Source organism: Ceraceosorus guamensis, assembly GCF_003144195.1.
Source record: "Ceraceosorus guamensis strain MCA 4658 unplaced genomic scaffold IE81scaffold_34, whole genome shotgun sequence".
In the NCBI taxonomy this organism is placed as follows: domain Eukaryota; kingdom Fungi; phylum Basidiomycota; class Exobasidiomycetes; order Ceraceosorales; family Ceraceosoraceae; genus Ceraceosorus; species Ceraceosorus guamensis.
The window spans coordinates 22,959-48,003 of record NW_020290029.1 but is presented as its reverse complement, the minus strand read 5'-3'; the positions used below and the strand labels follow the sequence as shown (position 1 = coordinate 48,003).

Below are 25,045 nucleotides of genomic sequence, written 5' to 3'. Positions count from 1 at the left end.
CGCTTGACTTATGCGTTGGTCAGTAAGCTCATTGTCGCTGTCGAGGTTGAAGAGGCAAGGTATTCAACGACCTTCGCGGCTTGATATAAGCATGCGTGCAAAGCTACACTGCCACATCGAAAGGCGAATGAGCCGCGTGAGGGGGGGGGGGGGGGGGGGGGGGGGGGGGGGAGGGCGTCTTTTGATTGGTGGCTTCTTGGGGACGCGAATGCACATTGAGGTGTACATGCGATTCGAGAAGCGCGGCAGACGGTCGAGCATTCGTGATGCGGGCGAGGAAGAAATGAGAGTCGGTAAAAAGTTGGGTCATGAATGAGAGCCTGTCGAGGATGGGCATGGAAAATGGGAGAAAGAAGAAGTGTCGTGACAGCGCAGAGCAGACAAAAGAAGCGCGGGCAGACTTGACTCGTATCACGGCGGAAGCTGGATCGCGGCTGGCTACGGGAGAGAGGAACGCATCAGACTCGAGAATCCTGAAGTGACCTCTCTCTTGTCAGCGTATTTTGCCCCGCGAGGGTACGGTAGCTGTAGGCGTTCGCTGGTACGTGAAGCGCTTGCTCGTCAACAGGCGCAAAAAAGGCAAACTAATGACGATACGAAGCGCATGCAAAAAGGATGCTATTCCTCCCCCCTCGTCCTCTACAGCACAGTCTAGAAGGGCCAGAGCCTGATGAGTGGATGAGGCAAGCAAGCAGCGCAGCAGCAGGGAAAGGAAGGGAAAGAACATGATGGCTTGAATCAAGCATGCCTCCACCCCAGCTGCTGCGCCTAGCTGCCGCGTGGAGTCAAGTCTGGATGCATCAGCAGCATCGGCACGCCATAGCAGCGGCAGATTCTTGATTGCTTGTCACAGTCAGCAAAGTCTGCTGTGCGAGGAAAAACGTAGAGATAGATGGATGCATGGACATCGAGCAGCATGCGCGTCGCAGGCACCTTGCCTTGTCGCGGTCCAGTCGTAAGTCTGAGAGCTTGCTTACTCACTGCTGCACGCTCCAGCAAGGACCCGCAAGCCACTTCTGCCTTGCGGCGCCGGCACGCACGCTTCGGAGGCCCTCGCTGCGCTCGATGCTGCCTGCCCTCCACTTCTACAATCTGAATGGATTGGCACACCTCTTGTGCTCTTCTGTCTTTCATAAGTTCACCTTCGTACTGTGAACGTCCAATACATCACGTTACAGCACGTCTTTGACACTTCGTCAAAACACGCAAGACATGCTCATCAGCGCATCTGTAGCATTGCGTTCACGTTCAACCCGACTTGCGCTTCGCCCACTCCTCACCTCCAGCGGTACAATCCGCAAATTTTCTTCCAAACTGTCATCCCTTCCTCGCAACTCTTCCATCGTGTCGCCATTGGACACGACTAGCAACACCGCCTCCCGCAGACTCTCTCCGCTTATCTCCCACCTCTCTCCTCTCGCTTCCATCACCACATCGTCGAGGGTCAACATGCCTCCTCTTCCTAAGCCATCTTTGGACGAGTACGATGCCATCGTCATTGGCGGTGGATCGGGTGCCATGGGAATGAGCAGACGTGCTGCTCAGTATGGTGCCAAGGTGGTTGTGATTGAGGAGGATGGTCGACTCGGTGGTACATGCGTCAATGTCGGTGAGCATCGAATGTTGCCGCTATTCGGTCGCACACCTATTCCAAAGCTGACTTGTGCTCCTCTAACTCACGTTCTCGCGGCCCCTTGCCCTCCCTGATGCTTTCGCTGGCTTTAGGTTGCGTTCCGAAGAAACTCATGTGGCACGCAGCTGACCTCGCAGATGCATTGCGCGAGACTCCAGAGTACGGTTTTGGGGATGCCGAGGGCAAGCCAATCAACGCAGAGCCCAAGTTCCAGTGGCGTTACTTTGCCGAGAAGCGAGATGCATACGTTCGACGTCTCAACGGCATCTACGACCGAAACCTAGAAAAGGACAAGGTGGAGTACTTGTCTGGACATGCCAAGATCCTCGGTCCCAACGAGGTGGAAGTGAGCCTAAGGGGAGATGACGGAAAGTTTGATGCTGGGACGCACACTATCAAGGGAAAGAAGATCGTGATCGCTACGGGAGGAAGACCTACCAAGCCTTCGGAGGAGCAGGTGCCTGGCGCGCACTTGGGCATCGATTCGGACGGGTTTTTTGCCCTCAGAGAACAGCCCAAGCGTGTCGCCGTGGTCGGTGCGGGGTACATTGCGGTAGAACTGGCAGGCGTGTTCAACACCCTTGGAACAGAGACCCACTTGCTCATCCGACACGACACATTCTTGAGGAACTTTGACCCCATCATCGCCGAAACGCTTCAAGACTACATGAGCAAGACGGGGTTGAACGTTCATCAAAAGACTAACATCAAAAAGGTGGAAGGAAAAGAAGGAGGTCCTTTGACGTTGCATCTGGACACTGGGAAGACGCTCGAAGTCGACACCCTTCTCTGGGCTATTGGTCGCAGACCCAACACCGACAACTTGGGCCTCGAAAGCGCAGGCGTGAAGACGGATGACAAGGGGAACATAGCGGTTGACGACTATCAGAACACCAACGTGCCTTCTATTCACGCACTCGGCGACGTAGCTGGCAAGGCGCTCTTAACGCCCGTAGCTATCGCGGCTGGAAGAAGGCTGTCCAACCGACTGTATGGCGGACCGCAATTTGCAAACGATCGCCTGGACTACAACAATATCCCAACCGTCGTCTTTAGTCATCCCACCAGCGGTACCGTCGGTCTGACGGAGCCGGAAGCAAAGGAAAAGTTTGGCGAGGAAAACATCAAAATTTATACGAGCAGGTTCACGTCCATGTACTTTGGCATGCTGGAACACAAGCAGCCTACGGCTTACAAGCTCGTTTGCGCTGGCAAGGAGGAGAAGGTCGTTGGGGTTCACATCATTGGCCTGGGGAGCGACGAGATCATGCAGGGCGTGGGCATCGCTGTCAAGATGGGAGGTGCGCGAATACGTTTCCGGCTTGCAACTTGCCTGGCATCGCTGTGCCGTGCCTCACTGACCCGACACACTTGTTCACACAGCTACCAAAGCCGACTTTGACAATACTGTCGCTATCCACCCAACCTCCGCCGAAGGTGAGCCGTGGCAAGGGTTTGTGATCCCTATTTCGAGCGCTAACTTCCCCCCTTCTTTCATTCCATTCAGAGCTCGTCACGATGCGTTGAGCTTGTTCCAAGCAGCTTTGCGCAATGTTAAAGTTCGGAGATCGAAATACTGATCGTGAGACTACTCGCGACTATGACAGTTCACGTTTGCTCGTTCGCCTGAGATCTGAGTGAGGCCGTACGCTCTCAAGGTCGCGCCCGCTCTTTCTAAAGGCACTACATAAGACTTGCACCCTCGATAGGCCCACTGGCGTTTGAGTCGGAGTAGTGGCGACGTTTGCACCATTTACAACACGTAAGCACTACATTTGGTTGCTGGAGCGGCCCGTCGGGCAACGCTTTGACAAGCCCACGGCTTCTTGTTGAGGTGGCGCACACGCTTGCATCGTGCTCGCGCAATGCGCTGGCTCAAGCTTTGTCCAGCTCCTCCATCAATCTGGCGTGCCACGCAGGTCTGAGAACCATGACGCCCAACTCCTTCGTGATGATCCTGTGCACCTCGTTGGGCGAGTACGTCTCCCCAACCAACTCTTGATTGTCGAAACCTATGGAAGCGAGAATGTTCTCGGGGTACGGAATGCGACCTGGCATTAGCTGTTCTCTTTGATCTAAGTCGAGATGCAAGGATGGGGAGCGAACGCAACTCAGTACACAAGTATTGGGGCGCTGCACTCCAAAGCAAGATCAGGCGAAGCGCATTCGACCCACCTGCCACGTGCGCAAAGCCGCTCTTGCGCAAAAACGCTTCGTATTGAATCATGCCGTCGTCCAGTGCGGCGAGCTTGAGGACCCTATGCAAAAAGATGTGAAAATTAGGATTGGTGACAAAGTCTTCGGCATGTGATTGAGCTAGTTGGGAAGGAGCCAAGCGCGATCCATCTTGGGCTGTGATTTGTGCCGAGGATGGGAGGGAGAGGATGCCCAGTACAGAGGGTTGTTCGGCTGAGCTCGGCACCTTGGAGGAGTAGCTCAGTGCATACCGATCGCCCAAGGAGCTCAGCGCGTGGTAGAAAATGCCATTAGCGTGCACATCGTCGTGGAATGGCGGGGAGGAAGTGGTTGATTGTGCGCGCTTGTGGGCTGCATGCTTGGGCCAGGCATCAGGAAGGCAGGCGCTTGTCCGCGAGGAAGTCGCCCTCAGCAAACATCCTGCTTGGAATAGTCCGCTTCTTGACAACATATTTGCAAGCAACTTTACAGTCTGCTCGAGTTGATCTCGAGATGTTCGGATTCGCGATCTTCTGCACCCGAAGCAAGCTCGTTGATGGAAGTCTTGCGCAACTTGTCCCCCGCGCTTTATCGAGTCGGATCTTGGACGCTTGGTCGGCAAGGGCGTCAATGACCGTACTCTTCCAACCGTCTGTGGTCGCTATTCGCGTCTTCTGGAGGGCTTCGGCCGTGTTCTTCATGAAGACCGTACAGTCGTGAGTTGGGTATATCTGATTACTAAGCAAATTCATGATTTTGATAGAAGTTGTGCTCTGCACCGCTGCACGCGTGACGCTCGACTTGATGTGTACCGGTATGTGTGTGCCTTTTGGGCAAGCGTGGTATTCCCGCTCGCTTTCGTATCACGTGGCTCGGCAAGAAGGTGCAAAGCGATCGATCCTGTTGAGTTTGGGCAACAGCGCGCGCGCGCCTCTCAGCTCGCACATCTTGAAGGCCGCGTCGCGCATGATGCTGGCTGGGCGCAAATCAAGCCGCAACGGCTGCTGCAAGTCGCGCGAGCATCGGTGCAGCGACGCCCGCAAATTTCTGCATCGTGCATCGACATCTCAATTCAATTTCGAATTGTCCGCTGGATGATGATGATGATGCTGCAGCATCAGAAGGCGCGACGCGGCTTCAATTCAATATATTCGCCACCCAGCCAAAGCAGCATTAGAGTCAGAGTTGAGCGCATGCGCATCAGCGATTTGGTCACGCGCGCGCGGTCGTGACACACACGCGTACATTCGTGATATTCGCGATTCGTATTCACGATTTGATTCTATCACGAGCAGCAAAAACAAAGCCAAGCAAGCAAGCAAGGAGCAGCAGCAGCAGCAGCACAACGCGCCAGACGAAGCGCACATGACACGCGCGTGACCCGTCCGCCCACGCCTCGTCTCTCCACTTTCATCACACAATCACGAATCACGAATCGCGTCGTACCGCAGGTGCACTTGGGACTACTCACCACGAAACGGGACACACGACTCCACCCGAGTAGGCGGAATTGACGCCTTGCCGCCAAAGATTCTGCGAACACGGCTTGCTGATCCAGCAAAGGTGAAGCGATCCGAGCGAAGTTGGCGCAATATCACAAAAGGCACGAGTCCCACAGACCTTGCGTCAAGGTACTATCACATCATGATCCAACTGCCGACGCGTCGATAGACACCTGCGATCTGCGGCCATCAGCAGTCGAGCGGAAGAGCACCAGCAGCTAGAAGCCACTGCACTTCCAAGCAATCGAGTCCACAACAAACAAACACCCAGACTCCTCCTTGCAATGCAAAATAAGGCATCCTCATCCTCATCGTCTTCTTCCTCGTCTACTTCCGCACCTGCACCTGCTCCCATCTCGGTCATGCCTGCACAGAGCGCAACTTCTGCTTCCAGCGCTCCGACATCCTCCTCCTCTTCCTCCTCCTCCTCATCCCCGGTCACCAAGACTCCGCCCAAGACGCCGCCGCGGAGTGCAGCTGGTGCGAGTTCTCGTGCCAAAGCAAGCGCTGCTTCTTCTACCTCAGTACCCGTCACTGCACCGGACTCTCCAGCAGAGACGCGTCGTGAACCGAGGGCAAGGAGCAATGCTTTATCTTCGAGTCCCAAGGGTAAAGAGAAGGAGACAGCGGTCGTAGTGACTGCACCCGTCCGCACGAGCTCCAAGCGGTTACACGATGCTACCGGTTCCGCGTCTTCCCCTTCGAACAAAAACGCTCGGACAGACAAGAGGGCAAAATCGCGATCGCCGCAGAGGTCACCCAGGGGCGGAGGGCCTGCTCCGAGCGCCGGACGCCAAGCTGGATCTCAAGATAGAACTCCGAATGCCGTAGGCGCGCTGGGTCAAGCAAATCTCGCACCGGTTGATTTGCAGGGCGCTGGTGCGCAGCTGCCCACTCCTCAGTCTGTTGGTCTGCAAGAGGAGGAAGCAGAGATGAAGAATATTTTGGATTCGATGCCTAGATGGGTCAATCAGGATGGTGACTTGTCAGGCGATCTTTCCAACACGAGCACGTCATCTGCATCTTCGAGCGGATTGGGCATCAGCAGGGAAGACAGGTCATTTGGGGACAATAGGGATGGTCCGCTGCAGACGTCCAGTACAGTATCGCGTGGGGCTTATCATCAGTGCGGCACGGCTAGAAGAGTGAAGGTGTACGAGCTTCAAGGCGATAGCTGGCAAGATCGAGGCACGGGTTTCTGTGCTGGTGTGTACGATGAGGGACGAGATGAAGCTTTGCTGGCTGCTAGAGTCGAGGATGCCTGCGAAGATCTGCCGCTGGAGAAGAGCTCCTCCCCTGAGCCCATGAGTGGAGGACCGTCCAGCGGTCAAGCAGGTGCAACTGCTACTGAGAACCCTGCAAGCCCGCAGAAAGCCGGACAAGAAGGCGCATCAACTGCACATGAATCGCAAAATTTCATGGTCGTCATCACCCCGACGCTAGAAGCGGACGACCTTCTACTTTTGACCACCGTAGTCAGAGATGACGTGTATCAAAGACAGCAAGGTGATTACCATACGAGTGGCAGGGCGTGATAACATATGCTGACTGTGCTGTACATCCTGTGCACAGATACACTGATCGTCTGGACGGAGCCGCATGGGCAAGACATGGCCCTCTCTTTCCAGGAGGCGGACGGGTGCCAAGAGATCTGGGACTTCTTGCAAGAGGTGCAGAAGCACTTCAATCTCAATGCAGGAAGTTTGGATGGGCCTGGAGGCGTCGAAGGAGGCGTAAGAATGGGCGACGAAGGCTTCGAATCGCCCCCCTTGACTCCAAATCCTGATAGTAGCCCGTCGGCGCTCGGACCTGCGGGACACGATCCCTTTGGACCGAATGGCGCTGCGTTTGTCCTTCCTGACCCGTCACTTGGTAACCTGGCCCTCATCGAAATGAGCATCAAGGACGCTGCTGCTAGAAGTCCACATGCCAGGGAGAAAATTGCTGCATGGATGCTGCGGAGCGTGAGTTAAGGTCATTATGCGACATCGGCGCGCTCGTAGCTTCCGATTGACTCTTCCTGTCCGAATGCATTGCGAACAGAACTTCTTGCACAAGTTATTGCCCATATTTAGTGATGCGGAGGATTTAGAGCAATTGGAAGCTCTGCATCGCCTTTGCTCCATCACGCAGACCACTCGTAAGTGGGACCAGAGCGCTTGATATGCTTACACGGCAATTCGCATTAACGCGTCTCATCTTCGAATGCTCACAGTGATGCTCAACGAACACTCGTTGCTGGAGCAAATTTTGCAAGACGACGTTTTCTTGGGGGTTGTCGGCATGCTAGAGTGTGAGTTCGAGTTCTGAGCAGTGCTCGAGTGCTCGTGGAGACTATAGCCTAAGTTGCTTGCCTTTCGTGTCCGCAGATGATCCCGAATTCCCCACGCTCAAGGCTAGCTACAGAGACTTCCTTCAGAACACGACCAAGTTTCGGACTGTCGTGGACATCGAAGACCCAGTGATACTGGCAAAGATACACCAGACGTATCGTTTGCAATACCTGCGGGACGTGATCCTAGCTCGAGTGCTAGACGATGCGATGTTCTCGGTGTTGAACAGTTTCATCTTCTTCCATCAAGTAGACATTGTCGGCTTTTGCTCTGCCAATGCTTCTTTCCTGAACCGCTTCTTTTCGGTATATGGAGAGGTGACGATTCCCCGACGGGCAGACGCACCCGGCGCGGCGCAGCACATGATGATTGGCAATGCGGCTAACGGACAGAATGCGGGACTACCTCCCCCTCAAGGCGCCCCGAGCCTGCCGGACCGCGTCATAGCCTATCAGAAGCCACCTTCCGGACCGGGGACGCAGCAAATGGCGGAAGGCGTCATCTTCCTGCAACAGCTGTGCGCGATGGGGAAACAGGTACAGCTACCCGCTCGGATAGGCCTTTATCGATCCCTGGTAGATTGGGGCTTACTGAGCGTTTTGGAGTGGGCTTTGCAGCTCAAGGGAGAGATGAAGCTGCGCAATGCGGCTGCGGAAGTGCTACTCACCATCATCGAGTACGACGTTAGCAGCGTGAGAGCGCACGCGCTCGCTCAAGCGGAAGCGAGCATGAAGCCCATCTCCACTCTTCTGGTAGAGTCGCTGCATGCGGAGCAGGACCTAGGTCTCAAAGCTCAAATGTCAGAGGCCACACGGGTCTTACTAGACACGTCCGCAGAGATGGGCGCTGCTAATCCGGTAGCTCAGACCCTGGCTGCTGCAGCTGCTGCAGCCGTCGGCTCTCGGCCCAAGGACGAGTCGGACCGGTTCTTGAATCTGGTGTACGAGGGCGACATTGAGCGACTGTTCTCGCCTTTCTTCTCGCTGCCGCTCTTCAAAGTTATCGCCCCAGGGGCAAGCATCGACTTGTCACCCAGGGCCCGATCAGCCCTCTTTGCGCACCTTTGCGATCTGCTCTGCTACGTCATTGTGCACCACACCTTTCGGAGTCAGTACTTTATCATCACCTCCGACATCGTTCGGCACGTCGTCAGCTTGCTGTATGCGAGAGAGAAGCACATCAGACTGGCGGCGTTGCGCTTCTTGAAGGCTTGCCTCACCAGGAATAACCAGTACATCAACAGGCACTTTGTCAAGGTTGAGCTGGTTGGAGCAGTACTGGCAGCGGTGGAGCACGAGAAGCACAGGGACAACCTGGTCGCGTCTGCATGCTTGGACTTTTTCGCCTATCTAAGAAGGGTGAGTAGTTCAGTCTTGAGCGCGTTTCCCGCATTCAAAGGTCTGTTAGGTTGCCGCGCTGTTACATGGCTTGTCACACCTGTGCACGGCGAGGCACGACCCTGGGTCTTTTGACGAGGGCAAGATGGGACCAAGATTGAAGCTGGCGATGCAAATCGCTTTGGGCGTCGACCGCCATATAGAGCCATCCTCTCAAGCACTCTGCGGGAAAGGCACAGATACCGGTCACACATATTACCATTTGCATCCTCTGTCATTGTGCTTGCTCGCTCTAACACTGGTCTTCAACCTGACCGCAGGAAAATGTCAAGCCTTTGATCGCCCAGCTTGCGGATAGCTTCGGAGATCGATTGCGTGCGCTTGCTACGGCGCCCCTTGTTGGCGGCGCCTTTCAAGCTCTTCTCGATCAACACGAACGAAATCTCTTCCCTGCACCCGAGGTTGGCGACATGAGCGCCTCAGACGCTGCGGCGTCTTTGGCAGCAGAAAAGGATCGGCGTCAGAGAGATCTCGCGAGAAGAGGAGCTAATCGGGCCACGATGGATTCGGATGAAGAGAGCTACTTCAACGATGATTCAGACGACGAGAATGTGGCTTCTCAAGGGCAGCAGCCTGTCGTGCCATCGCACGACACAGGTGGTGGATTTATACTCGAGCCTCCCGGCGCTGTTGGTGCCAACGAAGGCTTTTCTCAACTGCCCTCCTCTGCGCCCATGTCTCGCTCCTTGGTGGCGTATGCGGACGACGACGATGTCGAGGCCGATGCAGACGCTGACGCGCAGGAGGTTGCCAAGAAGCTGGCAGTAGCAGAAGCGCCTGTTTCTTTGGCACCAAAGGCTGAGCCCACACTCAAGAGACGCAAATCGCCGATTCAGAAGATGTCGGAGGTCAAGGAGGAGCAGCCGCGGCAGAAGCGCAGGCGAAGCGGAGCAGATGCAGTATCCTTGTCTGGTCCATCGACGGGGCAATTTGACGATGCGGACGAAGATGAGGATATCATTGGTCGGCTGGCCAAGAGGCAGGCGCTCAAGAATAAGGACAAGGACGAGGATGAGGAGAGCGGCTTTTTGAGAGACAAGTCTGCTACGCCTGTCCCATCTGCGAATGCCGGCACTGCCTCGCCCTCCGCAACGCCCAGCTCGAACGAAAAGCAAAGCGGCTCCGCGACTAATTCGAGCGCGCCAGGTCTCAAGAAGATTTCTTTGGGTCTGTCGAGCTCCAGCAAGCGGATGGCCGCCGCAACCAGTGCCGGCGGGGGCGCTGCGAACAATGACGAACAAAAGTCCAAGTGAGGCGAAAATGTTTGGGCGGCAGTCGAGGAAGGGAATGGGGGAGGAGGGGGAAAGCGGAGAGGAAATAAAGGTAGGACACTAATGGCGCGCTTCAGCTCGGCGCACGGCGTTGCCGATGGCACCGCATTTCCGTCTTCTTTTCGTGTGTTTGTGCTCTCGAGGCTCGCGCCATGTATTACAGTATGCTCTTTCGCGTGCTCGACAAATGAGGAAAAACAAATGTAGTGCACAGAAAGTGCGGACAAAGACTTCAGCCGTGTGGCCTGAGCATTAGCGCGATTGACGCGGCGGTACATGTCTTGCAGGGACAAGGCGCACGACGAAAGCTTAGCTAGAAAGCCAATCTCTCGACTGTATACGGACCGACGAGCGCGCTTTCCTGAATAGCCTTTACGCGCACCGAATCTCCCTTTCTAGCCTCTCCGGTCCTGTGCGCCGTCTTTGCAGCTATCAAATTGGCGTGTCCCAATCCGCCTCCGGTCTCCTTGACGCCAGTAGGAGCCGATCTGAGGTCGACGGCAGCGACGGCTGTACGTCTTGCGCTCGTTTGTCTTTCCGACTCTGTCACGCTTGCATTTGCGGCAGCGGCATGGTGCTGAGGATGGTGCTGGTTGGGAGAGAATTTGGAAATGTGCGAAAGGTCGGAAGAGAGGCGCTGGAAAGCGGATAGAGGACCCAAGAGGTTTTTGAGGGCGTTGGAAGATCGTAAGAGTTGAGAGAGCGTCTTGGATAGTCGAGTGAGGACGCTCCAAGTTGTTGGGGATTGCAAAAGGAGCGGGAAATAGACGTCCAATAGTACCGTCAACATTGTCAGGCACTGTGTGAGAGCGCCGCCGCGTTCGAGAACAGGAAGCGGATGCAAATTGTCCACGTGAGCAAATTGAGAATCAAAGTTGCGAACCCTGCCCCGCCCCCTTTACCGATCAAGCATGCTCACCTCGTCCACTCCAGGTCTGACGATCTTGTTCTCATCATGCGCTCTCTCCGTGTGCGATAGCTTGTTGCCCCTTTTCTTCTTCAGCTTCGGCACCAAGTTCACATTGACCTTTATTCCCTTGCCCAAGTGACTCGTCTGATTTATAAACCCTTCCGCCAGCCAATCGTGCAACCTCGCGAGCAGATCTGCTACGCGATCCGCATCCGTCAATTGACTTTTGAGCAGAGCATGTTTGAAAGCTGCCGAATCGATCAGCTCGGGTCTGCTAGTCAGGACCGCCAGCACGCGCGCGGGCGAAGCTGCTGTTGCTACTCCCTTGTTAGACGAGGCATCGCCCCGCTTTCGTCCTCGCTCCGCTCTAAAAGAACGCAGCAAGAGAAGGACAAGCTCAAACTCTTGAACATCCGACACGTTCGTCGCTGCCAAAAGTGCCAAGTCCCATTCTTGCAGGTCCAGCAGCCGAGCAATGAGTCCTCTAGATTCGCCTTGCTTGTCGTGTTCGTCGGTGGACGACAATTGCAACACCTGACTCGCAGAGAGCATTCTCCACAGCATCAAGTGGTGCACCAGAGTGGAAGCGACGGCCGGATTGTTGGGCGCATGCGCATGCGCAAAAGCCTGTTCTATCACTAGTCTTACGACTGCGCCAGGCAAGGCAGGCCTTGACGCTTGCTGCTTATCCGTTCCCTGCATCTTGCCTTCTTTCGCATTCGCATCCGTTTCCCGTTCTTTTTGCAGCATCAACCTTTCCAGCTCCATCTGCACATCCCTCTCCTCCTCATCCTCGCTCTTACCCATCGTCCCACTATTCGCCTGCCTGTTCCTGCGGGCGGCCACTTTCCTAGCGTGCGCAAGCTCGCTCGTCCGAGTGCGCGCAGCTTTCGCTTCCGCCTGAGCGATCTTTCCCTTTTCCACATCATACCATGCTTTGAAGACGTCATCCTTGGCGCTTGCAGAGTCTGCAGCTCGTAGAGCCACGACGAGTTCGTGCTTCTCTGCCGTCGGGTCCGTCGATGAATGCGCATGCGATGCTTTGGCAGAAGCCAGCGTCGACAGACTGACTGAGATGGGCGTGCCAGGAGGCCAAAGCAACGCGTTCGTCCAGGCTCTAGTCTCCTGTCCGATAGCCCATTTGATGCTAGCTGCATTCGGAACGTCCACTGGCACGCTCGCGACTCTACACTCTCCAGGTCCAGATCCGACAGCGGCAGAGGAGTCCTTGTGTTTTTTGCTCATCGAAGCTCGTGTTCCGTGCACGCGCGTCTGAGTGAGGAGGACGCCTCCTCCAATCCGAGCAGCTCTAATGCTCAGAGACGTCTGACCTTGGGCTCCCGAAGTGCCAGGCACCTGAGTAGGCTCATAGTCCAGCACTGCGCCGAGCACCAAGCTGATCAGGTATGCTCCAGGCTGGGGAGTCGAAGTGCCTTCGCTGGGCGGCAGCACGAAGAGCACATGGTCGTGCGGAAGGTGCACCATGGTGGTGCCGGCAGGTAGGGAAGGGCTCTTCACCTTGGAAGAGGTCGAAGATAAAGCAGCGTCTTTGGCCATTTTTGTTGGCGGCGATGGACATCGAATCATCGTGAGTGTCGGCGACTGAACGAGCGAGGATGCGCCCGATGTTGTCGAGAGATTGAGTGTGTACTGTTGAAGAACTCCTTGAATGGCTGTGGAGGCGACCAGAAACGGTTTGCAGAGCGCTCCTGCCGGTCAGAGTGCTCTACTGATTGACCATAGGTGCCCGTATCCACTTACACAAGGTGACCAGGCTTTTGGCGTCGCTGCTCAGCGACATCGAAAGCAGCTCGTCTGCGCGTGCCGACTGGATGGGTAGATCAGCCAGCAGACCATTTGGACCCTGCGCTTCAGATTCAGCTCTGCAAGCAGTCGGATCGACGATGTGTATGCGCAAAATTAGCGTTTTGGATTTCTTCCTGCTCGAGGCGCTTTCTGCACTCTGCTGCGACTGCTGTACCTGTGGTGCGCCTTCTTCCCTCTTGTCCCTCTTGTGGCCTTTGCCTCTTCGTTTTCCCGCTGAAGCCGCTCCGATCACTTCGGGTGCCGCTGTTCCACACAGCGAAAAGACCAAAGCCTTGCTGTTGCTTTCGTCCAAGCCTGCACTAGGTTTGAGCGGGGGGAATCTGTCCCACGCCGACTTGCCCGCCAACACAGCGAGGACCGAATGCGTCTGACTAGGACTCGTCAAGGACGGCAAAAAGGTCTGGACAAAGTGCATGTCTTTGTTGCTCAGGTCTGCAAGGGATTGCGAGCCGTCGGCGTGCAGCGCTAGTAGAACTGTGGCACTGAGCAGGGCCAAATGAGCAGCAGGTTTGTGAAGCGAGATCCAGCTTCTCTCTGCTGTTCCACCCTTCTCTATCCACTGCATCACACCATACTCTTCTCCCTTGCGTGCCGGTAGGTAGGCGTGCGTCAATTTCGAATCTGTATCGATGTCGGGAGAAGCGGAAGGAGCGTTGAAGAGGACAAGAGGAGAGGAGATGAGGCTGGGCAGATGAGGTGCGACGTTTGTGTAGGCGTGGCCGGAGTGAGGAGCAGGTAGCAGATAGGTGGACAACGCTTCGCTGGTCGATGACTGCGTGGTGTGCAGGTTTAAACAACTCAACATGAGCTGTCAAGAGTCTTCACTTTTAACAAGCAAACACGAATCGCGCCAAGTGCGACTCACATCGACTACCCTGACTTCTCCTTCGAAAGGAGCATACCAGACCGCAGCCCCTCTGACTCTTCGTACATTTCGTTCTTTCGAAGCTTTGAATACTTGTCCAGGTATGGCCGCATCTCCCAAACCCAAGCTCAAGCTGCTGCTGGGAGGGCCCGGTCGGGCCGCATGCACGCACAGCTGTCGAGGCGCCTCGACGTTGGCGGGTAACACTGCCTGGTCAGCACTGCGCGAAGTGGAAGCCATGTTCGACATGATCTAGAGCAGAGGGGCTGAGTCGCTCTTGCCTCGTGCCTCGGGGAGCAACGCTTGTTTGTTCGAGAGATTCGCCACGCTCGTTGACGATTGAGCTAGTCGGTGGACGAGTCAAGGATGCTTCCGCTCCAGTCTTGCCACAAGTGAAAGATTTCGTGCTGGGTGCAAAGGGCTGACAGGCAACTCGCTCTCCGAGAATGGATGCGTGTGTCGGGAGAAGCTGACAGGAGACCGAGTGATGGACCCATTAAATGAAAGGTGTTTGCGTGCAGCAAGAGCAAAGCGGTCAAAGTGGCAGCTACTAGTAGTATACGCACCCTCATGACCGATGGAAGTTGTCGCGCACGACAAGATGAGCGTCGCGCAGCTCAAATTTCAAAATTTGACGGCATGCAGGCAAGCAGGCAGGCACGTGATCGTTGGTTTGCCGCACGCGTCTGCGCCCCAAAGTGCGTCATGCCTGTCTACAGTCATCAGCTTGTTTGGCTATAGTGTGAGTGTACATTAGACTCTTGGCTTTTCTCCTTCCCCGCTCCTCCACCGCTTCCTCCCATCAGACATCAAAAGGATTTTTGACAGTTTCATGTTCGTTTCTTGGTCCCCAATTGAAGTGAGGTGACGGATGAAGAGGATAGGGATCGCGTGCAGAGCGGGGCGAGGTGCGTGATCTTTTTGGGTCAAATTGGCACGAGTCACGAGTGAGGAACAGGTGCGGTGCGGTGTGGATGCAAGGTAAGACGCCAGTATCTGGCAAATGCGTGGCCGCTCGTCGAAAGCATACACCACACGAATGAGCTTTGGTCAGGGCTTCGCTTGTTCTCTCCGCACCGACTTGTCGAGGTGTCGAATTAGGCGCATACACGATCCCTCCCTGCGCTGACATCGGTGAGACCCGACTGTCTTCTACATGTGTCCTTGCCTACTTTCCAAAGAACTTGAGCCTGTACTCCTTCATCGCTTCAATTTGCTGATCCCATCCCCCTTCGTTAGCCAGGTACTTCATGATATCCTCCACATTCACCACGCTCAGTACGGGAACCTGATACTTGTTACTGACGGCCGTAGCCGTGCTCAAGTCCGTCTCTTCCGTCGCTCTCTCCTGTCTATCTAGCGCAATAGCAATTCCGACCAAGTTGGCCTCTTTGCCCGCTCCTTCGATGAACTTGATCGCCTCTCCAATAGCAGTGCCTGCCGTCATGACGTCGTCGATGATCAAAACGTTTCCTTTGAGCGGTGCGCCCACTAGGATTCCTCCTTCGCCGTGAGCTTTGACTTCTTTGCGATTGTAGGCGAATCCTACGCGAATGTTATGCTTTTCGTACAATGCTTGTGTCACTGTAGCAGCCAAAGGGATTCCCTGCGAGGTCGCGCAAGCATGAACAGTCCAAGTCAGCCTCGTCGGTGCGAGCATCAGGCACCGCTCTTGCATTTCCCCCCGTAACGATGCTCTATGCATACCCGACACCTCCACCTTCTTCATGCTATTCCCTGCAGACCAAGCAAGCACCACCAACGCACCTTGTAAGCAGGTCCCAGAATCACATCCACCTCCAAACCCGAGTCCTTGATCATCTGAGCATAACAATTCGCAATCTGAGCGATACTCTCTCCATCGCAAAACAATCCAGCATTGAAAAAGTAAGGCGATTTTCTTCCTGATTTCAAGGTGAATGGTCCGTCGAAACGGAGGATGTTGCGAGAGAGGGAGAGGGAGAGGTAGGAGTTTTGATAAGGCTTAAGCGTCGACGACGACATATTTGCGGGCAAGATCTAGCGAGAGATTGGTGGGTGTGCTTGGCGTATCGCTGGTTCCTGTTGAGGTAGAATGGTGTGCGATATGATGGTGACTGCACAGAAGCGAGTCGGTCTGCTGGGAGCCGCAGAAAGGCTGCGTCCGCTTTACGCCTGAACAGTCGCTACTGCAGAGTCACGAAGTGGGTCGCGAGTCGGAGAGTGTAAGAGCCCTTTGTACCTCGTGTGCAACGTGCGGTAGGCCTCAATCCGCACTCTGACTGGTGCGTAATTGATTGCACCTCGGTCCGCCCAATCTGTAATTGCAGACGTGGACGCAGCAGATATGGTGATTTGTATTCGGAACGATACAGCACGGACAGGGATGCTGAAAGCGAAGGTCGTAGGCGCGAAATTGGAATCGAGATACACGCAGTCAGAGTAGGTATCTATACATAAATAATGTTATTTATTTGATGTGTTGTAAAGCCTAATCTTTGATGTGGCGGCGCTTGGGTTGCTCACGTGATGCAATTAGCGCAGGTCTGTGGAGGATTGGAAGTCGATTACAAGAGGTGATATCAAGTCAGGTCGCCATGCTGTGTGTTGCCACGGGTTTACCATCATTTCCCTATTTCGGTAGAAGAGAAGCAGTCGAGGAGCGCAGATTCGTCCGTTGGGTGGATCAGCACTTCTGTCATCCTGAAGCTCGAGAGGCGCGATCGAGGTGCCACGTAAAAGACGATTGACTGTGTGTGGCCACGCTGGGCAAAGCCTGCCGCAACTTTCTACGCAGACTTGCGCATCGCCCAGGCGGCACCTCGCGCTTTCAAATCCGCTCCTACTACGCGCTGCTCAGGACATTGGAGAACTGACCGGAGCATACATTCTGACATTTCTGCATCGCTTCAGCCAAGTGATCACCAAGCAAAGGTCATAGCTGACTCTGCTTCGCTTCATCGAGCTCTGATCCTGTCGCGCGAAATACGAAGCGATGTCACAAAGTACAGCGTCAACATCAACTGCGGTTGCTGCAATGGTGCGCACATGCAAAGGCACACGGGATTGGGCCAGGATCAGCGCTCCCAAGCAGCTTCGAAGGAGCATGCATCATTGCTCTTCCTCGCCATTCCCTTCAATTTCAAGTGCTCCGAGGCCCTTCAAGTCGACGACGACGCACTCGAACAATCCAGCACGTCCGTTGCACACGCCTCCAACTTCTGCAGAACTTACTTTGGCCATCCTCAAACCCTCTCTTTGTTCCTAGTGAGTCCCTCGTCGGATACCCCATCTACAGATCTGAACATTTCTAACGTCTCATGAAATGGCTGTTCCGACATTGAACCGATCGACCACATAGTCAACCGGACGTTTCAGCCGTTCTGAAAGAGCTGAAATTCAGCGGTCTCAATGTGCGTGTCGGAGCCGGTTCTAGGGGTCATTCGATGCCATGCGAAGTTCTAGAAAGCGCCCATTTTCGCACCTGTGCCGTCATAGCCGACCATGATTCGCTCACTGCTGTCTTACACATCATTCATGGCAGCCCGTGCGAAGCAGAAGGATGCAGTGGACGCGTGCCCAGGCGGAGGAATTTTATCAGGAACATCGAGGTAGATTCTACTACGATCGGCTAGTCCTCGGCATGTCCTCGTGAGTGCGTTCCTCTCGATTCCTGAATTCACATCACAGTCTCACCCAAAAGCCTCTCCACTTGGGTCACTTTCTCGTTTCACCCCCCCTCCTCTCCACCCGAACCCCTTTCTCGCTCGCTCACGCGATCACATCGATTGGGAATGACTCCTGCTTGTGTCACACGACACGTGAACAGTGGCCCTTCATTGAGCTTGGCCCTATACGGTCCCAACTCCATCAAGGCATGGAGAGGCATGCTGGGCGCTACGAAAGCTTGCAGGACAAAGTGGGAGGCGCCGCAAAGTTTGCGGGGTAGGTACGGCATAACGGATACCAGGAACGGCTTTCACGGAAGTGGTGAGTTCCATGTCCCATGTTCAAGCGCGAGCGCATCACGTTGGCAAGACGGCGGCGGCAGTGACGGCAAGAGGAAGAGGGTGTCTTCTCGCAGAAAACTGCTTGCTTGCTCCTGCTTCACAGACTGAGTCAGACCGTCAGCTTCGCTCGGCGCGTCGGACATGCTTCGCATGGCCCGCCACGCTGACCCTGCCATCATCTTTCTCCTGCGCCCGCCTTTGCTGAATCAGATTCGCCCGAATCTGCAAAAAGGGAGCTGGGTCTCATCTTTGATGGATGGGACACGGACTGGTGGATGGCGCGGGAGGCGCGGCTCTCATCTGATCAAGGGGCGATCTGACAGTCTCGCATCCACCACTCAAGACCTGCGCGCTCGTTTGAATCCTTTCCACAAATCCTATTCACATCTGCCGTCTCACGACATCAACGACATGTATATTATGGACGCATTCAGGGATGACTAGAGTGAGAAGATTGGTATAGTCGAGCCGAGCGGTTTGTCAAGTCGCAGAGAATACAATCTTGGCTATCCAGTATCGCACGGCGAATGCGAATGCGGATCCCGTCAATTGTATAAGCATCAACAGGGTCCACATAGTAGGCTCGTCTATCCTTGGCCCTTTGCTTCTCCCGCCCTGCTCGTTTGGGTCTGACCCTCGGCTAGAACCTTCAGGTGCGCTCGCGGTGCTCTTCTCATCAGGCTGCGGGCCTGATTTCTGTCCAGGGCTCACGAGGCGCGACGATGAGATGCTCGAGGGAGTGACGCCGCAAAGGACCAACGTGGCGCAGATGATCGTCAAGTTGGTCGTCTGGGTTATGTTCCCTACAGAGTCGCGAGTCAAGTGCACCAATCTCAGCGTCTCCAGTACGCAAAGGATGAGCCTTGACAATCCAGCCTTGGTCGTTAGGGGTGCTGAATGAGCGAGTGCCGGGTAGCATTTGGCGACCGAAGGCGCAAGCGAACCATCAGGAAGAGCCCTGTGTTGAGGTGATGACGATAATCAGCCAAACGTGTCTGACAGGTTCAGCCTTGGGAGCGCACTTCTACGCACACGGGAAGCCGATGCCTGGGACAAGGGACTAGTCCGAAAAGCTGAGGACACGACAGCAGAAAATTAAAGACTTGAGGGATGAAGAAGAGTAGCAAAGTCTTGCTAAAATGGCCCAAGATGGCGGCGCAAGCCAAAACTTGGCCAGCAAAATAGCACCACGTATCCCCAACAAACACTCTGGCGGGATATCTGCAAATGCGTCGAGCACGGATCAGAAGCGCCCCTTGACGGATTCTGGATGAGATCTTGAATTGAATGCTGACGCATTCACTCACCGATTCAGAGCCAAGAGTCCGACGCAGCAGCCGGAAAAGGGTAGCAGCAGACTCAAACTGAACAAGTGCCTATCTCTGAGCTCCCTGCTCGCAAAGCTGCCCGCTTGTCCTGCTCTGGGATCCAAATATAGAGCGGAATTGAGGCACAGAGATAGACTTATAATGAGTGCTTGGCCCACCTCCAGTCCGTTGATGCCAGCCAGAATGTTGATGCTGTGCACGCTAAAGGTGGACAGCAGCGACATGAAGAGGTAATACAAGGGCCCTGGTTGAGGCAGGGAGTCAGCTTTGGTTTTCGTAGCGTAGCATTACGGTCCGAGCATATCGACACGACTACTCACCCAGATCTACCACACCTCCAAATGTAGCCCTGAGCAGCGGGGGCCAGCTCGGCACCACCACGCTCGTCCCACCGCCTCCTGCAAAGTAGACGACGAGCATAGGAAGACTGGCCAGGATCGGAATGGGCATCTTTAATCTCCACCTAATGTCGAACACGTCGTCCAAGAAACCTAGCATGATGGCTGATAAGAGCGAAAGCAAGGTGGAGAGGTACAAGGAAAGCTCGTGATGAGGAAATCTTTCTATGCCAGTGATTTCGCCGATCCACGCTCCATCTCCAGCTCTCTCTGGCGGAGAAGGAGCAGTGTTGGATGCGTATCTGAAAGGGATTAGGAGGAACAACAGACCGACGTAGACTATGGACGCTGGCAAACCCGCCGACTCTGGACTGTATGTGCGCGGCATAGCGTAGAGGGTTGAGAATCTCAGCGAATCTCAGCGAGCATCTCACACGAATTGAACGCGTGGACAGCAGCACCGCTCATCTTCCGACAATCATGGCGGATCTATGCAGCTCCCTTGCCCTGAACACCTGGCGGCCTGCCCATAAACTCACATTTCCTTTGTGGCATCCCAAGGTTTGAGCAGATCCCTGCCTTTGAACCCTCTCTTGAGGAACGCATCTGCACAACCCAGTACAGCCGCCCTGGTCAACAAAGCTGCAATGGGCAGCAGCAGAACGCTGGCAAATAGGCCTGGCAAGGATGCCTGAGAGTAAGAGGAGATGTCGAGCAGATGAGGATGGGATCGGAAGAGGAGGAAGAGGGAGGCTGTGACGGGCACCAAAGTGGTTCCGTAGTACAACACTTGGCTTTGAGTCTGCCGAGGCATGCTGAGCGGCTTTTGCGGACCCTGAATTCGAATTCGGAATGTGTCGCCGGGAACACTAGCCTTGCGTGCCGAGCTGGAAGTCGAGCTCGTCTAGGGCGTGAGCAGCATGTCCATGTCGCAATGTGGGGTGGGAGGTGGACGCTTGACCCGGACCTTTTGTCATATGTATCCTGCCCTTGTCTACTCCCCTGCTGCGCTTGCGGATTGAGAGACCCGCGCGACAGCACTCTTGACTTGCGACCTCACCCGAGGCCGACAGGGAAGTTTAGAATTGCTTGTGCGGAGTGCGACCAATGGTGTCAGCTAATACCCAGGGTGAGCCGTTGTGATCCACGCTGGTTGCAGGCAACGTGGAAGGTCTGTGCAATCAAATCAAGAATCAAGAATCAAATCAGAAATCAAAATGGATTTCCACGCAGCAGGCGCGGTCCGTGCGCCGCATCAGGTGCAAGCAAGTCGAGGATCACGTGGATGCAATCACTCGATTGGAGATTCACGACTCAAGACTTGTGACGCGTGACTGTTGATCGAGTTGACGCTTTCACGTTTGCGACTTGGACACAAGGCTCACGACTGCTTCTTGCGAAGCGAGACTGGCATTCATACATATTCACGGTTGTTCACCAGTCCACCACCGCCGCGCCTGTGACTCGCATTGGATATCCACGGCATCCTATCAATCTGGGCATGCACACAGGCCCCGAGCATTCCACTCGACCATCATCGAAGGCTTCGGGCCTCTTAGCGCTGCGTCACCATTCGAATCTCAGCTTGTGTAGGAGATTCCTGCAGACACACATTTCTCATCATGCGCGTACGATCCTTCAACACGACGCTCGCACTGCGACGAGTCCGGAATTGTGCGTCTCTGGGCGCAACGCACCTCCCGACCTTGCTCCTCTGCCTCTTCCTCATACTCTCGTCCAGCACAAATGCTCTCGACTCTCCCTTTTTGTGCAAGTGTACCTGCTTCAGCACAAACACGACCATCGTGCCGCTATTTGCGGGCGCTCCAGGATCCAAGAGCTCTCCTTGCAGCATGTGCACTCGACAGTTTTGTTTGGATCAAGGACTGGAAAGCTGTAAAGGGGCTACTTTGGAAAGACCGGATAAGGATACAGGAACGGGCTGGGAAGGTCAGGTTTGGGCTAGATGCTTCCGTGAGTTGCGTGTCTAACAATTGTCTTCGGACTGGTATAGGGATGCTCGTGAAGGCTGCCGAAAACTTTCCCTTCGAAAGCTCTGCGAGCTTGTGCAGTGCAGGGCATCGCGATGGCTCCGTGTAACGAGTCCCGAAATAGCTACGAGCCTGGTGGCCCATTTCTTCTTTCCGGTCCTCGTCCCGCGCACGCATTTAACTTGCTGCTGCTCACCCACTTCACCCTTACACCCACCCTATCCCCACAGAACGTGATTCGTACAAGGATCAATCCATCGTCACCCTGTACATCCTCACAGTCGCCGGCTTGTTGCTCTTTGCAACTCTTCGTACTCGTCTACCACGCTGGCTAGAGGTGCGTACACCACGTCTCGGCAAGGGCAACATTTTACGAGTGTGCAGAGAGCGTACCCGCTGACGTTGGGGTCGCACGACACAACCAGGATTATCGAGCTCAGGGAGCAGCGGGTGTCTACAGATCTCTTTCTGGACGCCACTAATATCAGTACTTCGAGCAGTCCCCTGCCTCTTCCGACGCGTCTCGGATCCATTTCATGTGTCTAATGCACGTTACATTCATTGCCCTATCCTGTATTGTATCTTCCTCGAGCTATTCCTCAAACGCGCGTATGCATTTAAATCATTGTCTGTAGATTGATGGCGCACGACTCGTCCATTCGCGAGAATAGCACCTCAAAATAAGCAAAGCGTCTATAGCTGCGTGTCCTGTGGATAGACGAGTCGTTCAGGATGCATACGAGTCTTCAATGATGGTGAGGATGAGAATCTGGGTGTAGTTGATGATGGACAAGCTCTTTGACCCATTGATATGTCGCAAAGCTCGTAGCTATGCTAGGCGCCACCTTGAGTAGATTAGGTATGATACCTGCGGCAGCAATTAGTATTTCGCTGGTGAGCCAACGTGCTAAATTCCTAGCCTGGGTCTCACTACCGCATTGAGCCGTCATGCTCACCTCGATAGAGCCCAAAGAAGCCATCGTTGACAAGGATGGTGCGAATTGCGGCCCAGCTGTTCTTGTCCGAGTAGCCTAGCTTGCTATCTTTCATTCCTGCCACCTGCATTCTCCTCCTAAGCACGTCTAGCGGATAGGTCAGGGTCTGGCTGATGGTTCCAGCCAAGGCTCCGCAAATCAGATTGCTCAACGTCGACACTTCGTCCGACGGACCCGACGGTCGACCAAAATTCCACGCCTTGAGAGATTCGAACGCGAAAAAGTTGATCGCTACATACGGAGCGACTCCCTGAGCACGATCCGGGTCAAGTCATTGCAAAAGGAGACCATCAGCATGGGCTAGGTTGAAAGGGTCGGCTGAGCTCACTCACAACGCTCGTGGGCACGCAACCTCTGTACAAAGCCCGTATACCTCCCTCTTCGGCGTAGACTTTGCGAGTCATGCCCCAAATGCCCGGCACCCTCTTTTGCCTCGCTTCTATCAGCTTGCGTAATTCTGCCCGGCTGAGAGGCTTTGAAGGTTTCTCCTGCTTCGCAACGCCCCCTGCAGCGGTAGACGCGACGGATTGTGCGCCACCAGCAGCCTTGCTGGCCGCTGCGTCCTGCTTGGCCTCGCTGTACAGTGAAGCGGAAGCAATGCTGATCCGAGACCGCACGAGATCCAGAGGATACGTGGATACGACCGAAGCTATACCCGCAAGAGCACCGGCTGTCAAGCGTTTTGGCACATCTAATTCGCCCTCAGCATCCCGCATTGCCTGCAAATTGACCATGGCGTCGAGAAGCGCATCAACGCACTGCAAGAAGTAGGCATAGCGGCTGCCAAGTCTGACATACAACTCACATTCTTTAGCACTTCGTAAGTGCTGAACTGAACAGCAGAATACGGAGCAATCCGAAGACAATTGATGCCGTTCCCTCGCATAAAGCCTTTGAAGCCTTCCTCGACCCACATCTTCTTGAGTCCAACCCATACGCCAGAGTAGGCACCCTTTCCCGCTCCTTTCGCCGAGCCCCCCGCTTGGTGGGGCTGAACTTGCCTGTTGTCACCGGAGGAGGCCAGTGCGTTCACCGCGTCAGGGTGAGTTGCTTCAGATAATCGCGCCTGAATACCATAGCATGAACTTCTGGCAGTCCCGACAGTGGCCTGCTCGCGTACTCACATGATGATCTTGAGTCTCTCCAGCGGACTAACAACAGTCCTGCTCGTGGCTCCAGCGGCACCACCAGCCAGGAAGTAGCTGATCAAGAAAGCCGAGCTTACAGCGCTCTCCTCCTCTTGCTCTTGCGTCCCATTCACCACTTTGGCTTCTTGAAGCGCGGCATTTGACTTGGCAGCGTCTATAATGGATCCTTGCCTGTCTGATCGCCTGCCGAACCACGATCGCAGCGAGCTATGCTCTGGTCGCCTCAAGGAGAGGTCTGATGATGGTTGAAGTCCTCGGGAATTTGAGGTCGAGAGTAGGTGGGAAGAGTAGCTGTTCGGAAGGTGTAACCTTTCGAGCTCTGCAGCCTCGGCGGGAGTCAGAGGTGTGAGGCCAGACCGCGCTCTGCTCGAGCTACCGGCGCTCTCTAATGCAGGGGCGAATGTCGGCCCCGACTCATCTGAGTGTGCTGTGAGAGGCACAGCAGACGTTCTTTGGAGCACGAATGCTTGCGCTCTGCTTTCAATTTGCGTGGTCGGGCTGTGCGAGAAGCTTCCACCCAGCGCTCCACACTGTTCCGATGGGCTTTGGGCATCCTTCTCATGCACGCCCATCCATCTGTCTCTCCACCTCCTTGTTGCCGCCTGCGCCCGACGTCCAGAGCTGGAGCTGGCAGATGAGGAGTCCGATTCTGTCACATCTGCCACAGGTCCACCGAGCGAGATGCTGCTCGTAGCGAATGGATTTGCTGCTGCACTGCTAGCCTCTTGCGAGTAAGACTTGGAGGAGCTCCTCTTTCGACCTTCACTGCTGCTGGAGGGGCGAATTGACTCGCTGGCGCTTGAGCCGGACGTCGAGCCAAACGCCGAGGTCGAGGAAGCGCTGGACGCGCTCATGTTTGCACTCTCTGGCGCTTTATCAGGGCGACTTCACTACTGCCAACAGGCTGTCTATCAAGGACTACTGCTATCACGGAAGGTGTGAGGGAGCCTTCTAGTGAGCGGGTTCCTTGGATCTATATATCTTCGCCATGACACGCGCCTCGATGACACGTGAAAGCTATACAGCGTGCTGGCCAGAGGTGGTGCCGGAAGCTGGATGGAGGGCAGGCTCAATCTTGAATGTGCTTGAGATGCGGCAGGAGGTGGACATCGAGGTTGAGAGGTGGTGTGAGTAGCGATGCTTCAGTGAGAGGCGCTCTTACCCCAGACTTTGCGGCTGCTGCTGCTGCTGGCTGCTGTCACCCTACCGGTACCGGCTCAGGGAGTGTTATTCACCCGCACCACGCGATCGATCCATCACGAAGGGTTGCGGAGATCTCTGCAGCATGCACGATGGCTCGGGACGCAGCATTCAGCAAGCGTCCGGAAGGATCCGGCTCACCG

General features: G+C 55.1%; 10 protein-coding genes across 10 annotated transcripts; 5 read left to right on the top strand and 5 right to left on the bottom strand.

Annotated features, from left to right (window-relative positions):
• The first annotated feature begins 936 nt into the window (after positions 1 to 936).
• Positions 937 to 3,403, top strand: IE81DRAFT_323849 (putative GLR1-glutathione reductase). The gene is made up of 4 exons (XM_025514069.1): positions 937 to 1,609; positions 1,726 to 2,934; positions 3,017 to 3,070; positions 3,141 to 3,403. The coding sequence occupies exons 1-4, from the start codon at positions 1,213 to 1,215 to the stop codon at positions 3,158 to 3,160; spliced, it is 1,680 nt and encodes a 559-aa protein (XP_025369192.1). The 5' UTR covers positions 937 to 1,212; the 3' UTR covers positions 3,161 to 3,403.
• Positions 3,246 to 4,567, bottom strand: IE81DRAFT_323848 (hypothetical protein). Its single transcript, XM_025514068.1, has 2 exons — positions 3,809 to 4,567; positions 3,246 to 3,708 (listed from the first exon to the last, which is right to left on the bottom strand). The coding sequence occupies exons 1-2, from the start codon at positions 4,278 to 4,280 to the stop codon at positions 3,509 to 3,511; spliced, it is 672 nt and encodes a 223-aa protein (XP_025369191.1). The 5' UTR covers positions 4,281 to 4,567; the 3' UTR covers positions 3,246 to 3,508.
• A 568-nt stretch (positions 4,568 to 5,135) lies between these two features.
• IE81DRAFT_323846 (DUF625-domain-containing protein) lies at positions 5,136 to 10,530 on the top strand. Its single transcript, XM_025514067.1, has 6 exons — positions 5,136 to 6,816; positions 6,883 to 7,274; positions 7,354 to 7,450; positions 7,526 to 7,603; positions 7,680 to 9,001; positions 9,301 to 10,530. The coding sequence occupies exons 1-6, from the start codon at positions 5,595 to 5,597 to the stop codon at positions 10,291 to 10,293; spliced, it is 4,104 nt and encodes a 1,367-aa protein (XP_025369190.1). The 5' UTR covers positions 5,136 to 5,594; the 3' UTR covers positions 10,294 to 10,530.
• On the bottom strand, positions 10,221 to 14,488 carry IE81DRAFT_366919 (hypothetical protein). The gene is made up of 4 exons (XM_025517041.1): positions 13,914 to 14,488; positions 12,983 to 13,820; positions 11,231 to 12,894; positions 10,221 to 11,110 (listed from the first exon to the last, which is right to left on the bottom strand). Exons 1-4 carry the CDS (start codon positions 14,160 to 14,162, stop codon positions 10,625 to 10,627), a joined length of 3,237 nt encoding a protein of 1,078 aa, XP_025369189.1. The 5' UTR covers positions 14,163 to 14,488; the 3' UTR covers positions 10,221 to 10,624.
• Positions 14,489 to 14,621: 133 nt separating this feature from the next.
• IE81DRAFT_366918 (orotate phosphoribosyltransferase) lies at positions 14,622 to 16,324 on the bottom strand. The gene is made up of 2 exons (XM_025517040.1): positions 15,681 to 16,324; positions 14,622 to 15,519 (listed from the first exon to the last, which is right to left on the bottom strand). The coding sequence occupies exons 1-2, from the start codon at positions 15,915 to 15,917 to the stop codon at positions 15,082 to 15,084; spliced, it is 675 nt and encodes a 224-aa protein (XP_025369188.1). The 5' UTR covers positions 15,918 to 16,324; the 3' UTR covers positions 14,622 to 15,081.
• A 36-nt stretch (positions 16,325 to 16,360) lies between these two features.
• On the top strand, positions 16,361 to 16,765 carry IE81DRAFT_145245 (hypothetical protein). Its single transcript, XM_025510392.1, has one exon. It carries the CDS (start codon positions 16,394 to 16,396, stop codon positions 16,640 to 16,642), a length of 249 nt encoding a protein of 82 aa, XP_025369187.1. The 5' UTR covers positions 16,361 to 16,393; the 3' UTR covers positions 16,643 to 16,765.
• A 233-nt stretch (positions 16,766 to 16,998) lies between these two features.
• On the top strand, positions 16,999 to 18,222 carry IE81DRAFT_290932 (nucleoside diphosphate kinase; the record flags this gene model as incomplete). Its single annotated transcript, XM_025511874.1, has 5 exons — positions 16,999 to 17,159; positions 17,254 to 17,305; positions 17,437 to 17,543; positions 17,722 to 17,882; positions 18,113 to 18,222. The coding sequence occupies 5 exons, from the start codon at positions 16,999 to 17,001 to the stop codon at positions 18,220 to 18,222; spliced, it is 591 nt and encodes a 196-aa protein (XP_025369186.1).
• IE81DRAFT_145262 (hypothetical protein) lies at positions 18,197 to 20,531 on the bottom strand. The gene is made up of 5 exons (XM_025510393.1): positions 20,108 to 20,531; positions 19,551 to 19,939; positions 19,210 to 19,474; positions 18,935 to 19,123; positions 18,197 to 18,860 (listed from the first exon to the last, which is right to left on the bottom strand). The coding sequence occupies exons 1-5, from the start codon at positions 20,380 to 20,382 to the stop codon at positions 18,383 to 18,385; spliced, it is 1,596 nt and encodes a 531-aa protein (XP_025369185.1). The 5' UTR covers positions 20,383 to 20,531; the 3' UTR covers positions 18,197 to 18,382.
• A 419-nt stretch (positions 20,532 to 20,950) lies between these two features.
• On the top strand, positions 20,951 to 22,195 carry IE81DRAFT_323841 (hypothetical protein). The gene is made up of 3 exons (XM_025514066.1): positions 20,951 to 21,542; positions 21,790 to 21,896; positions 21,985 to 22,195. Exons 1-3 carry the CDS (start codon positions 21,191 to 21,193, stop codon positions 22,039 to 22,041), a joined length of 516 nt encoding a protein of 171 aa, XP_025369184.1. The 5' UTR covers positions 20,951 to 21,190; the 3' UTR covers positions 22,042 to 22,195.
• Positions 22,066 to 24,864, bottom strand: IE81DRAFT_323840 (mitochondrial carrier). The gene is made up of 5 exons (XM_025514065.1): positions 23,679 to 24,864; positions 23,360 to 23,555; positions 22,887 to 23,273; positions 22,516 to 22,804; positions 22,066 to 22,427 (listed from the first exon to the last, which is right to left on the bottom strand). Exons 1-5 carry the CDS (start codon positions 24,554 to 24,556, stop codon positions 22,306 to 22,308), a joined length of 1,872 nt encoding a protein of 623 aa, XP_025369183.1. The 5' UTR covers positions 24,557 to 24,864; the 3' UTR covers positions 22,066 to 22,305.
• Positions 24,865 to 25,045: the final 181 nt, after the last annotated feature.

Excerpts from the sequence above, each read along its gene's own strand:
- IE81DRAFT_323849 (XM_025514069.1), top strand. The coding sequence starts at position 1,213 with ATGCTCATCAGCGCATCTGTAGCATTGCGTTCACGTTCAACCCGACTT. Across the intron at positions 1,610-1,725 it reads TGGTACATGCGTCAATGTCG|GTTGCGTTCCGAAGAAACTC; the intron begins GTGAGCATCGAA and ends CGCTGGCTTTAG. Across the intron at positions 3,071-3,140 it reads CCACCCAACCTCCGCCGAAG|AGCTCGTCACGATGCGTTGA; the intron begins GTGAGCCGTGGC and ends CATTCCATTCAG.
- IE81DRAFT_323848 (XM_025514068.1), bottom strand. The coding sequence starts at position 4,280 with ATGTTGTCAAGAAGCGGACTATTCCAAGCAGGATGTTTGCTGAGGGCG. Across the intron at positions 3,709-3,808 it reads CGGCTTTGCGCACGTGGCAG|ATCAAAGAGAACAGCTAATG; the intron begins GTGGGTCGAATG and ends ATCTCGACTTAG.
- IE81DRAFT_323846 (XM_025514067.1), top strand. The coding sequence starts at position 5,595 with ATGCAAAATAAGGCATCCTCATCCTCATCGTCTTCTTCCTCGTCTACT. Across the intron at positions 7,275-7,353 it reads CTGCATGGATGCTGCGGAGC|AACTTCTTGCACAAGTTATT; the intron begins GTGAGTTAAGGT and ends CATTGCGAACAG. Across the intron at positions 7,604-7,679 it reads GGTTGTCGGCATGCTAGAGT|ATGATCCCGAATTCCCCACG; the intron begins GTGAGTTCGAGT and ends TCGTGTCCGCAG.
- IE81DRAFT_366919 (XM_025517041.1), bottom strand. The coding sequence starts at position 14,162 with ATGTCGAACATGGCTTCCACTTCGCGCAGTGCTGACCAGGCAGTGTTA. Across the intron at positions 12,895-12,982 it reads CAAAAGCCTGGTCACCTTGT|CCATTCAAGGAGTTCTTCAA; the intron begins GTAAGTGGATAC and ends TCGCCTCCACAG. Across the intron at positions 11,111-11,230 it reads TCAGACCTGGAGTGGACGAG|TGCCTGACAATGTTGACGGT; the intron begins GTGAGCATGCTT and ends GCTCTCACACAG.
- IE81DRAFT_366918 (XM_025517040.1), bottom strand. The coding sequence starts at position 15,917 with ATGTCGTCGTCGACGCTTAAGCCTTATCAAAACTCCTACCTCTCCCTC. Across the intron at positions 15,520-15,680 it reads TTCTGGGACCTGCTTACAAG|GGAATCCCTTTGGCTGCTAC; the intron begins GTGCGTTGGTGG and ends GCGACCTCGCAG.
- IE81DRAFT_145245 (XM_025510392.1), top strand. The coding sequence starts at position 16,394 with ATGTGGCGGCGCTTGGGTTGCTCACGTGATGCAATTAGCGCAGGTCTG.
- IE81DRAFT_145262 (XM_025510393.1), bottom strand. The coding sequence starts at position 20,382 with ATGCCTCGGCAGACTCAAAGCCAAGTGTTGTACTACGGAACCACTTTG. Across the intron at positions 19,940-20,107 it reads TGGGATGCCACAAAGGAAAT|TCCAGAGTCGGCGGGTTTGC; the intron begins GTGAGTTTATGG and ends GCGCACATACAG. Across the intron at positions 18,861-18,934 it reads CCCAGGCATCGGCTTCCCGT|GGCTCTTCCTGATGGTTCGC; the intron begins GTGCGTAGAAGT and ends ACCTCAACACAG.
- IE81DRAFT_323841 (XM_025514066.1), top strand. The coding sequence starts at position 21,191 with ATGCGCGTACGATCCTTCAACACGACGCTCGCACTGCGACGAGTCCGG. Across the intron at positions 21,543-21,789 it reads GGTTTGGGCTAGATGCTTCC|AACGTGATTCGTACAAGGAT; the intron begins GTGAGTTGCGTG and ends CTATCCCCACAG. Across the intron at positions 21,897-21,984 it reads GTCTACCACGCTGGCTAGAG|GATTATCGAGCTCAGGGAGC; the intron begins GTGCGTACACCA and ends CGACACAACCAG.
- IE81DRAFT_323840 (XM_025514065.1), bottom strand. The coding sequence starts at position 24,556 with ATGAGCGCGTCCAGCGCTTCCTCGACCTCGGCGTTTGGCTCGACGTCC. Across the intron at positions 23,556-23,678 it reads GAGAGACTCAAGATCATCAT|GCAAGTTCAGCCCCACCAAG; the intron begins GTGAGTACGCGA and ends CGGTGACAACAG. Across the intron at positions 22,428-22,515 it reads CTTCTTTGGGCTCTATCGAG|GTATCATACCTAATCTACTC; the intron begins GTGAGCATGACG and ends TTGCTGCCGCAG.